Below are 14,610 nucleotides of genomic sequence, written 5' to 3' on the forward strand. Positions count from 1 at the left end.
CCACATCCTCATGAATACTAGTTGGGTTCATTACTGATGAGCCACAATGGGAACTCCTAGATGATTATTTTTCAATTGATATGCCTTGATGAATATAGATACAAAAATTCTCAACAGAATATTAGCAAACCAAATTCAAAAATACATTTAAACTATTGTACACCATGACCAAGTAGAATTTATCTCTAGGATGCAAGGATTGTCAATATATGCAAATATATAAATCTATCATCAATAAAATGCAGATAAAAATCACATGATCATCTTGATAGATGCAGAAAAAGCATTTGACAGAAACAATATCCTTTTTTTTTGGTCTTTTTGCCATTTCTTGGGCCGCTCCCACGGTATATGGAGCTTCCCAGGCTAGGGGTCTACTAGCAGCCACAGCAAGTAGCTGTGGATCCAAGCCTCATCTGCAACCTACACCACAGCTCACGGCAACGCCGGACCCTTAACCCACTGAGCAAGGCCAGGGATCAAACCCGCAACCTCATGGTTCCTAGTTGGATTCATTAACCCCTGAGCCACGATGTAAACTCCGATAATATCTTTTCATGATAAAAATCCTTAAGAGCCAGAGTATAAAAGCAACATACATCAACATAATATAGATGATATATGACAGACCCAGCTAACATAATACTCAATGTAGAGAAATTGAAAGCATTTCCTCTAAGATTAAGAATAAGGAAATGATGCCCATTCTCATTACTCTTATTCCATATTGTACTGGAAGTTCTAAATAAAGTATTAGGCAAGACAAAGAAAAAAAATTCAAATTGGAAAGAAGGAAGTAAAAGTGTCATTGTTTGTTGATCTTACATATAGAAAATCCCAAATAATTGGTCAAGAATTGTTGGAATTAATCAACAATTTCAGTAATGTGGCAGGATTCTAAATCAACATGGAGAAATCAATTGCATTCCTATGCAATAATGATGAAGCTTCTGAAAAAGAAATAAAATGATCCCATTTACACTAGAATCAAAATAACATATTGAGGAATAAATGTAATCAAGGAAGTAAAAATCTATACAATGAAAACTACAATACTTTGCTAAAATGAAATGAAGAAGGCACAAACGAATGGAAAGGCATCCCACATCTATGGATTGGAAGAATTAATATAGTTAAAATGTCCATATAACTCCCAAACAACCTACAGATTCAATGCAATCTCCACCAAAATACCAGAAATGGAAGAAACAATGCTAAAGTTTATGTGGAACCACAAAATCCCCTGAATAGCCAAAATAATACTGAGAAAAAAGAACAGAGCTGGAGGTATCACACGTCTGAATTTCAAACATATTAAAAAGCCACAGTAATAAAAGCAGTATGGTTTTGGCACAAAAGTAGACACATCAATCAATGGAACAGAACAGAGCTCAGAATTAAATCTAGTGTATATAGTCAAATAATATTTGACAAGGGAGCCAAAAATATTCAATGGGGAAAAAATAGTCTCTTCAACAAATAGTAGTGGGGAAAAAAAGGAGAAACACATGTATAACAATTAAATTGGACCTCATTTCCCATCACTCACAAAAATTAACTCAAAATGGATTGAAGAGTTAAGTATAAGGGCTGATACCATAAAAATGAAGAAAACATGAGGGGAAAGCTCATCAGTATTTGTCTTGGCAATAATCTTTGAGCATGATGCTAAAAGGACAGACAACAAAAGAAACAACAACAACAACAACAACAAATGCAACTACATCAAACCTAAAAGCTTCTGCACAGCCAAAGAAACAGTTAACAAAATGAAAGACAACCTACAGAAGTGAAGGAAATTTTCATAAACCATATATCAGATAAGGGCTTAATATCCAAAATATATAAAGAACTATTTCAACACAATAACAGAAAAGCAAACAGTCCAATTAAAAAATGGTCAGAAGAGGATTTCTTGTTGTGGCTCAGCGGGTTAAGAACCTGAATAATATCCATGAGGGTGTGGGTTTGATCCCTAGACTCAATCATTGCGTTAAGGATCTGGAGCTGCTTTAAGGTGCAGCATAGGTCACAGATGTGGCTTGGATCTGGCGATGCTGTGGCTGTGGCAAAAGCCAACAGCTGTAGTTCCCATTCAACCCCTAGCCTGGGAACTTACATATGCTGCAGATGTGGCCCTAAAAAGAAAAAAATAATAGGCAGAAGAACTAAATAGTCATGCCTCTAGAAGACATTGAAATGGCCAACAGACACATGAAAAAATGCTCCATGTTACTAATCATTAGAAATGCATATAAAAACCACTAAGGTATATCATCTCCTATCTGTGAAAATGGCTCTCATCCAAAAGACCAGAGGCAACAGGTGATGTCAAGGATGTGGCGAAAGAGAACCATTATACATTGTCGATGTGAATGTAAACAATAGGAAGTCGTCTCAAAAAATTAAAACTAGGTCTCCAATATGATCAGTGATCCAGCCATTCCACTTCAGGGTATATACCCAAAAGAAATGACTACAGGATTTTGACAGGATGAACTCCCATGTTTATTTCAGCATTACCTATAATAGCCAATGTGTGGGAACAATCCTAATGCCCATAAATGGGTGAATGGATAAAAAGATGTAGTATAAATACACAGGGAATATTACTCAGTTATAAAAAGGAGTCTCTTCCCATTTGTGACAACATGGATGGGCCCTGAGCATATTATGCAAGTAAGATAAGTCAGACAGACAAGTACTGTATTAATACACATCACTTATATGTGGAATCTAAAAATATTAAACCTATGAAAAACAGAGGGTAAATGGTAGTTCCCACAGGAGGGGGTGGCTAAGAATGATGGTGTTTAAGGGTACAAACTTGCAATGAATAGTAAACAAGCCATACAGATCTAATGCATATAAGAAAAGTAGACAGTAATATGGTACTATAATTATGTAATGTGATAAATATTGCTATACCAGCAATACTATTACAGTATTATACGTAACAATATACAAAGGTGTTTAAACTTAACACATTGTTACACATCAAATGTATTCAATAATAAATAAATAAATGCCATGCCAGCACATAGTTTATATATAGTACATATTTTTGAATTAATGAATAAAATTACATGGATACCCATTATCATGTAATAATTATCATTATCATTTATTGAGAGCATATTATTTACCAGTCTTCCAGTTTTTATGGTATGCCAACAAACATACCTATACTGTATTATTATTGGAATTATAGAAGAAACTGAATTTTAAATTTAAAAACTTGCTTAAGATAACCTGACCAGTAAGTGGCATAGTTAGGATTTCAGCTAAGCTCTTTCTGCAAAACTAAAGTGCTGGCCTCTGTCTTAACATTTTTAACTAGGTTAGGCCGTGGTTCATATTTTATTAAATGGCCAAATTCCTTAAAGTGTAATACCTAGAGAAGTCTAATAATCCCCTTAAATTTGAAAACATGTTCATCCTTTTCTAAATAATTGTATTAGTTTATTTCGCCACAAACTAAAAAAAAAAAACTTCAATTACAAAAGTACTAAGCAGCTCCCATAAAATAATTAGCCAAATTCAAAATAATAAAGTAAATTTCTCCTTTCAAATTTTATTCCCTAAAGGTAACGACTTTTAGTAATAGCTTTATTTGTACAAAGCAAATTTTTTCTGTGTACATTGACATATACATATATTAAATTTGTTTTGTAAATATTGTATCATATCATATTGTACTGTATCTTATTCTTTTCACATCACAACATGTTGTACCTATGTCAAGACATATCGATCCACTTAATTTTTTTGTAATGACAAAATAATGTTCCATATTATGGATATACTACAGTCTGTCTGCTGCTTATTTAGGTTGTTTCTTTATTTTAATAGTACAATGATACATCATAAAAAATAAATTCTTGGATCATCCTGGGTGTATTTTGTACTCTTTTTTTGAAAAAAAATTATGAATGAACTTTTATTAAAGGCACGTCAATGCCATTTGTTAGTTTCTTCAATGTATTATGTTTTTCAATGTACATTTTTACCAAAATATCTATAATAACTTTGTACGTAAAGTAATACTTCCTCTTTTACATTGCCTTGCAGAAGAAGCAAATTCACCTATAGTGCAAAAGTAGCATTAATCATTTAATTATTGAGACCAAAATTCTAAATGTGCTTATCTTTTTTGGAACAGTGATGGCATTGACAGTAAAATTTAATACTGGTAACCATTTGTCAATCCCTACCTTCACTTTTTGACTAAAGGAACTTGCTTTCTGAAATTTTGAGGACCTTGTTTGTTTCAATGTAACTTTTCCTGCAATACACATTGGCACTCATAGGATGGTTAGTTATAGGTCTCAAAAGTGAAAATATACTTGGAACCCAGGTCAGGGGCTTTTAAAAGCGTAAATTCTATACCATATGATCCAGCAGTCCCACTCCTGGGCCTGTGTTCAGACAAAACTTTCATTCAAAAAAAAAAAAAATACATGCACCCCTGTGTTTATTGTAGCACTATTCACAATGGTCAAGATATGGAAACAGCCCAAATGTCCATTGATTAAGAAGATGTGGTATAATATACACAATGAAATACTACTCAGCCATGAAAAAGGACAAAAATAATGCCATTTGCAGCAACATGGATGGAACTAGAAATTCTCATACTAAGTGAAGTAAGTCAGAAAGAGAAAGACAAATACCGTATGATATCACTAATACGTGGAATCTAAAATATGGCACAGATGATCCTATCTGCAAAACAAACAGATCATGGACAAGAGAGCAGACTTGAGTTTGCCTAGAAGGAGAGGGGAGAGAAGGGGATGGAAAAGGAGTTTGGGGTGAGTGAATGCAGACTATTGCATTTGCAGCAGCCAATTAATGGGGTCCTACTGTATAGCACAGGGAATTGTGTGCAGTCTCTTGGGTCGGAACATGATGCAAAATGGTATTAAAAAAAAGAATGTGTGTATAGGTATGGCTGGGTCACTTTGCTGTGCTGCAGAAATTAAAGGAAATTTGTAAATCAAATACCCTTTAAAAAATTTTTTTTAAATAAAAGTGTAATTGTTTGCATTTTCTGTCTTGTAAATTGTCCGTATTTGCTATTTTTCATTTGGGTTGTTTGAGTTTTTTAAAGTTTCTTTTCTTCAATATAGTGACAACAACACAAGGCCTTTGGATTTCTCATTTATGGAATTTCCAGTGTACGAAGACATGACAGGTCTTGGAAATTTATTCCAAGCCTGTCCTGAAATTTGTGCTTCTTTATTCCCGTTATAGTTTTACCGTGTGTGTGTGTGTGTAGTGAAATTCCTGAAGTGTTTTGAGTTTTCCACTTTATAAATGAAAGTTTTCTATGTGTAATCAAAGACCAAATTGTTTCCTTCTGGCTGTGTGTATTGAGTGCCCGTTGCACTGCATTCGGAGTACTTTGTATAGTGAGAAATTGGGGGATTTCCTATCGATACTGGTGTTTTTCCACATCTTCATTGTTTAGTTTCTCTTATTGTTGTAATGACCTACAGGCATTTTTCCTCTTGCTTTTTTTTTTTTTTTTTTTTTTTTTTTTTTGCTTTTTCTGTCCTTTTCCTTCCTCGCTTCTGTCCTCATCCTTCCCCTCTCCTCCTTTAGGGGACAAGAAGGTTAGGAATGCCACCTCCAGCGTGAGGCCACCTAGAATCAAATCTCATTTCTGACCCACACGCATCCGTGGCTTTGGGTGTGTTCCTCTACCTCCCTCGGCCCCAGGATCTGCCTCTGTCAAGTGGGTGTATTTATCTACTTCACAGAGGTATCCGCAGGATGAGACATGAGTTAAGTCGGGGGAGGTAAGATGCTAGGAACAGTGCTGGCCCATGAAGAATTATTTTAAGATGTGATTATTCGTTTCTCTTTCAATAGATTCTTTCAGATACCTACCTGCCTTTGCCCCGTGTTCACCTCAGGGTTCCAGTTGCTAAGAGCACGCGGGCCCCCGTTGGGTCCTCAGCAGCTCTGTCATCCTCAAACACAGAGAGACCCCAGCTGTGGCCGATGCAGTGAGGGAAGCTGGCCAGCGGCAGTCTTCACAGGGGTAAATGGTCCAGTGGTCCTGACACAAGTCGAGGGTTGGGAATAGCATCCACTATCCCTCTGGAACCACGGGGGAGGCCGCCTGGGAGAAAAAGTCAATTACTGCCTTTTGGATCTTAAATTGTAGTGGAAAGACCCTCCTTAAGCACGTCCGGATGATTGCGTTGCGGGTGATGCAGAGCTCTGAGCCCCGCAGAGCCTCACGTTTCAAGGAAGGCTCCTCGGAGGAGGAGACCTGAAGCCCTTCTCTGTCCTGCTTGGAGTATAATCATTGGAGGCAACAATGGTTTACACACATCTCTGCTCGTTTGCATGTGCAGAGCAAACAGGCAGCAATGACGAAAGTTTCTTTTCTTCTACTCCTAACTTAGAGCGTCCTCACCCGCTGAATTATTTCCAGCAAATTTTATTGCACCAGGCAGTAATCTTCTGCGTTATCTGGTAAAGTGAGTGATTTTATTCTCTTGTGTTCTTTTTAAGTTTGTTCTTCACTGCCACTGCACCTGGTGCGGTCTTTCCAGTTTGTGTGATTTCTCACCATTTCTTTTTTTGTCTTTTTGTCCTTTCTAGGGCCGCACGTGCAGCATATGGAGGTTCCAAGGCGAGGGGTCTAATCGGAGCTATAGCCGCCGTCCTGTGCCACAGCCACAGCAACGCTGGATCCGACCCACACCACAGCCCATGGCAACACCAGCTCTTTAACCCACTGAGCGAGGCCGGGGATCGAACCCGAAACCTCATGGTTACTAGTAGGGTTTGTTAACCACTGAACCATGACGGGAACTCCTCCTCACCGTTTCTTTTCTCACATCTGAGTTACTGACTTGATGCATAATTTTTATTCCTCCTTTTGCTTTTGTGGGTCCTTTTGAGTCAGGCTTTCTAGGTAACTCTCTTTCCTGCTTATCTAGTGAAATAATCCTTCTACTTGTTTCTTCAGCTATTTGACACTGAGAGTTTAATTGCTAATCCTATTTTCCGTCTCAGCCAACTTCCTATTATCTTTGAAGTATTTTTTTATTCTGTTTTTTGTTCTAATTATTTGATTTTAATGAAATCTACATATTTAACATACAATGGAAATTAAAAAAAAAAAAACCACTAGCCTGTCCAAGAAAACATGGTTCTTGAGGGAATTTTTTAAAAGGTAAAAAATAAGTGACTAACAATACGTCAGAAAGAGAAAGACGAATACCATATGATATCACTTATATCTGGAATCTAATGTACAGCACAAATGAACCTTTTCACATAAAAGAAAATCCTGGAGTTGGAGAACAGACTTGTGGTTGCCAAGGGGGGAGGGAGGGATTGGGACGGATGGGGAACTTGGGGTTAATAGAAGCAGACTCTTGCCTTTGGAAAGGATAGGCAATGAGATCCAGCTCCATAGCGCTGGGAACTATGTCTGGGCACATGTGATGGAGCGTGATAATGTGAGAAAAAAGAATCTATGCATGTCATTGGGTCACCATGCTGTACAGCAGAATGTTGATAGAACACTATAAACCAGCTACATAAAATAAACAAATAGAAAATTTAAAAAAAATTCTTTATTCATTCAACAAATCTAAAGTGCTAATTTTGTGCCAACCAGCATTCTAGGAGAGAAACTACTCTGTGGTCCACAGTAACTGCAGTTATACAGTATCACTTTATCAAATGGGGAAGGGGAGGGAGAATTGTAATGACTGATAAAATTAAGATGTAACTGTTTCTTGACTAAACCTTTTCTTCCTATTAATCTGTAAAATCTAAAGACTAATTTTTTTTTTTTTTTTAAGGGTCACACCTGTGGCATATGGAAACTGCCAGGCTAGGAATCTAGTTGGAGCTGTAGCTGGCCTACACCACAGCCACAGCAATGCTGGATCCAAGCCACTTCTTTGACCTACATCACACTTCATGTCACTACCGGGTCCTTAACCCACTGAGCGGGGCAAGGAATCAAACCCACAACCTCATAGACACTAGTTGGTTCATTACTGCTGAGCCATAACGGGAACTCCTAAAGACTGAAATTGTTATCTCTGTAAGGCCTGTGGCCCTGCCCCCTCCCTCCTTTAACTGATACGGACCTTCTAAGAACTCTATCTAGAAAAGGCAAAGTGATGGATTCATTATTCTTTAGAGGCAATTCATTTAACTGATGCAGTGAGTGAAATATGCAAGCATTTAAATCTTGCATGATATGTGTTGTGGCATTTAAACAGTGAATTCAAATAATTATGTTTTAAAAATAATCACAAAATAGCACATTGCTTTGTAAATTTCCTTACAAAAACCATTGGCAAATTAATTAGTTGCAAATAGGTGATTATAAAAATTAAAAGAGTAAAGCTGTTGAAAGCATATGGCCTCTTAGAGAAAGGTTAATTTTTAAAACATATCATGATTTCTGGAATACTTTCTTTATTTAGCATTTTAATTTTATTTAAAATGACATTTGAGTTATAATTATCATTTTGGAAGAAATTAAAATTAAGTTTAACGGGTTGATTTGCTTTAGAATCAAATTAGTCATTAATGAAATGGTTTAAAATTTTTCTCTTTAGTGTTGTCGATGTATTTCGAAAAAAGGAGAATGATGCAGCGGTTAAAATCCAGAGCTGGTTTCGAGGATGTCGAGTTCGAGCATATATCAGGTATATTGATTTTGTCATGGAAACCTCAGATACATCATAAAAATATACTCCTTATGAAATGTAATTTATTCATACAGTTCTCATTGCAAATAATTTTTTATTTTACCTGTAATGAAGTTAATAAATTATATGATGTCCTTTAAAGTTATAACTCTTTTTGGTCATCTTTTCTTACGTATCTAGAAACTAAATGATATTGACTGTATCTCTTTTAAAAATTCTCAGTGTCATAAATATACTCAATCTGATTATTTGCTTCAAGTTCCATAAAATGTGACAAAATGATTGGACTTGTATTTTATAGCAATGAATTCATTGACTGGTAAGAAAGAAAAACAAAACAAAAAAGAAGCCATTCCAGTCCTCTCCAACTGTTGGTAAACAAAGGCAAATGGTACCCAGAGGACATCATTCTGATTACAAAGAGATTGAAGTCTATCCCCTATCTTAACTGTTTCTACTTTTTCTTCAGTGTTCAAACTTCCTTCACTCTCTCACCAATTCTGAAATATATTGCCCTGGATAAGGTGGAGGAATAATATAACGAGTCCATAACAACTCAGATGGTGAGCTAGGGATTATACTGTATACTTCCTTACATTAACTAGTAGGAGTCAGACTTTCAAATAAAAGTGTGAAGAAGAGGTTTCTTTTTTGGCCACTCTACCAAATAGGAACACGGCAGCAGCTAAGACCGCAGTGATGTTGGTTGGGATAGACTGAGTAATAGAAGTATGAAAAAGGGAAGTGTTTCTTGACCTCGAGAATTATTTCAAAGTACTTATTATAGTGATTCATATCAATAGTATCTTGTTTGTTTCTGAACATGTCACTATGTTTTCTGGTCTTTTAAAATATTATTTCAATATTTCATTGTATTCTTTTTAAATTTTACTTTTTATTTATTAATTTTTAAGTAATTTATAGTACTAGTTTCAATATTAGTTTCATACTGATTCAAACTTTGTATAGATTATACTCCATTTAAGTTATAAAACATTGGCTATATTCCCTGTGCTGTACAATATGACCTTGTTATTTATTTTATATGTAGTAGTACCTCGGACCCCTACCCCTATCTATTTCCTCCCTCTTCCCTCTTCCCTCTCCCTAGTGGTAACTACTAGTTCATTCTCTTTGTCTGTGAGTCTGTTTCTCTTTTTATTATATTCACTAGTTTGTTTTATTTTTTATATCACATGTAAGTGATAACATGTAGTATTAGGCTTTATCTTTCTGACTCTTAAACCATCCTTGCATCCCTGGGATAAATCCCACTTGATTATGATATATGACCCTTTTAATGTGTTTTTGGAGTGAGTTTGCTAATATTTTGTCGAGGACATTTTGATCCATGTTCATCAGTGATACTGGCCTGTAATTTTCTTTTTTTGTGATATCTTTGTCTGGTTTTGGTATCATGGTGATCTTGGCCTTAGAGAATGAGTTTGGAAGTGTTCCTTCCTCTGTAATTTTTTGAAAGCGTTTGAGAAAGAGAGATGTTAACTCTTCTCTAAATGTTTTGGAGAATTCACCTGTAAAGCCATCTGGTCCTGGACTTTTGTTTGTTGGGAGTTTTTTATTTTATTACTGATTCAATATCATTACTGGTAATTAGTCTGTTCATACTTGATATTTCTTTTTGGTTTAGTCTTGGGAGAGTGTCCATTTCTAGAAATTTGTCCATTCCTTCTAGACTGTCCATTTTATTGGCATATAATTGGCTGTCTTCAAGCAGCCTATCGGTTGTTGGATGAGACAGGGTCCCTGCCCAGTTAGTTGTTTGACCTGAAAGTCTCAGCACTGGTGCCTGTAGGCTGGTGGGCAGGATCAGGCTGGGTTCTGAGACTATAAACTAAAGAGAAGCATCTGGAATGGCGTTTGCCAGCACCAGTATCCGTGTGGCAGAACAAGACCCCCAGAATGACTGCCACCAGGTCTGTGTCCCCAAGGTGTGCCCCAGTTGCCCCCTGCTTCTAGGAGAGGCTCTCCAAGTTCAGCAGGTGGGTCTGACTCAGGCTCCTTCCAAATGACTGCTTCTGCCCAGAGCACGTGAGATTTTGCGTACCCCCTTCAACAGTGAAGACTCTATCTCCCGAGGCCTCTTGCTTTCCCAAAAGTAACCTCTTTGCCTTCAAAGCCACACATTCCGGGCTTGTCTTCCTGGTTGAAGAACCCCAGGCTGGGGAGCCCCATGTGGAGCTCAGATCCCTTGGTTCTTGGGTAGAACCTCTGCAATTATAATTATTCTCCTGTTTTGGGGTCACCCACCCAGCTGTAATGGTCTTGACTGAATTGCGATTCTGCTCCCCCTTCCTATCTCATTGTGGTTCCTTCTTTATTTAGTTGTTGAGGATGTTTCCGAGTAGGTTCTAGTCTTTTTCTGTCATAGTTATTCTGTAAATGGTTTTAATTTTGGTGTGCTTGTGGGAAGAGGTGAACTCAGGGCCTTTCTACTCCGTCATCTTGGGAATTCCCTCCTGTTTTGTAGTCTTTTTGTTTGTTTGTTTGTTTGTTTGTCTTTTTTAGGGCTGCACATGCAGCATATGGAGGTTCCCAGGCTAGGGGTCCAATTGGAGCTACAGCTGCTGGCCTACACCACAGCCACAGCAATGCAGGATCCAAGCCGCTTCTGCAACCTACCCCGCAGCTCATGGCAACGCCGGATCCTCAACCCACTGAGCGAGGCCAGGGATTGAACCCGCAACCTCATGGTTCCTAGTCGGATTCGTTTCCCTGTGCCATGATGGGAACTGCTCCTGTTTTATAGTCTTAACATTCAAAAGTATTTTAGAGAATTAGTATTAGAGAGTAATTAAAATTTTAGAGATGTTTAGTCATAAGCCCTAAAGAAATACTGCATAATTATCCATGACATTTTTCTACTTCTAGGAGTAATTAATTCTATCACAGAGAGGTAATGTGTATTCTTTAAAAGTACACATAGGAGTTCCAGTTGTGGCTCAATGGAAACGAATCTGACTAGCACCCATGAGGAGGCAGGTTCGATCCCTGGCCTGGTTCGATGGGTTAAGGATCCAGTATTGCCATTAGCTGTGGTGTAGTTAGCTGTGGTGTAAGTCACCACAGATGTGGCTCAGATCCCATGTTGCTGTGGCTGTGTTGTAGGCCGGCAGCTACAGCTCCGATTCGACCCCTAGCCTGGGAACCTCCATATTGCCGTGGGCGCAGCTCTAAAAAGACCAAAAAAAAAAAAGTACACATAAACTCAGCTTTGAATTTGACTTCTTGAATTGTAGAAAGGTATATTCTAAGCAAAAATTGAAAATATATCATTGTTTCAATGAAAGCATACTAATAAGCGTATTTTTCAGGTACTTACACAGAGCAGCAACAGTTATTCAAAAACGATGGAGAGGTTACTTAGGCAGACAACATTATCAACTAATTGTGAAGGTAAATACTAAAAATTAATATATGTTAGCATTTGAATTATAGCATTTATTGTAACTTATTCACCTAAGTCACATTTACATGTAATTCTGGAGTTATTGGTAATATTTATTACATAAAACAAAATTGGATTTAATTTTTAGAATGAGACTTCTTCTGAGAAGCCTTATCCTGATCCTTCTGTGGAGAACTGATAACTAATTTCTTTGTGCCCAAACTATATCAGATATTTTAATTACGTTAAAGTACCTTTCACTTTATGCTTTTGTATGTACTTCTTTCTTTTCTTTTTTTTTTTTAAGGGCTGCACCCAGCATATGGAAGTTCCCAGGCCAAGGGTCAAATCAGAGCTGCAGCCACCAGCCCATTCCATAGCCACAGCCACGCCAAATCCGGGCATGTCTGCAACCTACACCACAGCTCACAGCAATGCTGAATCCTTAACCCACTGAGCAAGACCAGGGAGCCAACTCGCATCTTCATGGATACTAGTCAGGTTGGTTGCCATGGAGCCACAATGGGAACTCCCTATATGTACTTATTTCTTGAAGATACTCTCTGTTTTCTAGATTGAGCTCTTTCAGAGGTGAGCACTGTAGCTTGTTCTTTTTTGACCACCAGCATTTAGACTCATACCTGGCCCATTGCACGTTCAGTAATCATTGGTTGAAGTGCCCTAAATTAATTCCACAAAATAAAAATATGAGGCAACTGCTCTCTGTGCTATTTAGAATTACCTGTGATTGACTCTTGGGATTTTTTTTTTAAGATTTGCCTTAATAAATGCAGCATAACACAATCATCTGTATCCACTGATAGACCTGCAGAAGTATGGGATAATGTACCATATTATACTTCAGTTATGAGATTTAGGAAATTAAAAAAATCATTTTTTGACACAAAATAAGGAGGTTTCTGATCATTCATCACTAATTTTTGGATTTGTTACTACTTTCTACTATAACAGTTTAAATGTGTTCTTCATTTATTCTTTATTAGTGGCGTCTAAGTATAGACTAATTTTAGTTCCGATTATTCCTCTGTTTTGGTTTGGTTCTTTTTCTTCACTGTTAGATTGAGGTTATGCATTTTTAGCAGAAATATATCTCAGGACATCATGTCAAGAACCATATGATGTCAATTTGTCCCATGGTAATTAATGCTAAGTTTGATCATTTAAAGTGGTGTCTCGCACTCTGTAAACTTACTGCTTTTATCTTAGGAGGCAATGTTTCAAGATTGGCTATACATCTTCTACCTCATCAGACTTTTTCATACTAGGTTTAGCATCCAATGATGGTTCTTACTGCAATCAATTATTATTACATTTGTCAAATAGTGATCTCAACTCCACCATTTCTCCCTTTACTTGTTAGCATTTTAGTGTAAGAGCTTTTTTCCTCTACATTTATTTATTTATATCAGTTTTGCCTGGTGATTTCCTCTTTTATTTAGTGGGTTACAGTAAACTGCTCTCACTCACTGCTTTGGTGCTCAGATCACCCCAGATTTGGCCAGCAGGAGCTCCTTCACGCCAGTTTTTAATAAAATCGGATTACTTAAACAAGATGATCAAAAATTAGTTTCCTGGAGTTCCTGTTGTGGCGCAGTGGCTAATGAATCTGACTAGGAAGCATGCGGTTGCTGGTTTGATTCCTGGCCTCACTCAGTGGGTTAAGGATCCAGCATTGCCATGAGCTGTGGTGTAGGTCACAGACATGACTGAGATCTGGCATCACTGTGGCTGTGGTGTAGGTGAGCAGCTGCAGCTCTGACTCAATTTCAAAAAAATTAAAGTTCCCAGTGTGGCTTAGCAGTAATGAACCCAACTAGTACTCACGAGGACGAGAGTTCAACCCCTGTCCTTGATCTGGTTCAATCTTTGGTTAAGGATCCAGTGTTGCTGTGTCTGTGGTATAGGTCACAGACACGGCTTGGATACTGCATTGCTGTAGCTGTGGTGTAGGCTGGCAGCTGCAGCTCTGATTCAGCCCCTAGCCTGGAATTTCCATATGCCGCAGGTGCAGCCCTAAAATAAAAGACAAAAAAAAAAAAAAAAAAAGGTATTTTGTGTGGGGTAATGAGCATCTTTTGCTGCACTGTTCATTATTATTCTTTAGTGGTTGGAGACTATGGTTGTGTAGAGAAGGCCGTAGAGCATCCATATGTCTGTGGTCCATGAACATTCCTGACTTGGCTTTCACTGCTGCTGTTTCTACTCACAAGCCACTGGTTGGATGGTTATGAACCATCGATACCTCCTTTTAATCAGACATATAAAAGTGTATACATTTCAATGACTGTTGTCAAAACTTCAACTTTGGAATCAATATTTATTCTCATAATGTTGGGGTTGCTGAAAAAATATCATCGGATTTTTGTGATCCTTCCCCAGACAAGCAAATTAAATCAGTGGTTCTCAGATCATGCCCTGGTGGCTCAGATGACAACAGAGGCCACACGGAATTAGACCAAGCAGTTTCCTCATCTTCCAAAATACCTG

General features: G+C 37.6%; 1 protein-coding gene across 49 annotated transcripts in view; it reads left to right on the forward strand.

The window, feature by feature from the left end:
* The window catches only part of SPATA17 (spermatogenesis associated 17), a 386,966-nt gene that overhangs the window by 18,676 nt on the left and 353,680 nt on the right, over positions 1–14,610 (forward strand). For 28 of the 49 annotated variants that reach the window (XR_014817028.1, XR_014817037.1, XR_014817026.1 and 25 more), the window contains 2 exon segments: positions 8,604–8,693; positions 12,029–12,110. Coding sequence is in view for 7 of the 49 variants with exons in the window: in XM_084978710.1 (XP_084834836.1) it covers positions 8,604–8,693; positions 12,029–12,110 (172 nt within the window). In the remaining 42 variants the exon portion in view is untranslated. 49 annotated transcript variants of the gene reach the window in all.

Source organism: Sus scrofa, chromosome 10, assembly GCF_054392235.1.
Source record: "Sus scrofa isolate SSC_HxYL_T2T_F1_AM1 chromosome 10, Sscrofa_HxYL_maternal_Yorkshire_Landrace_v2.0, whole genome shotgun sequence".
Taxonomy (NCBI): Eukaryota; Metazoa; Chordata; class Mammalia; order Artiodactyla; family Suidae; genus Sus; species Sus scrofa.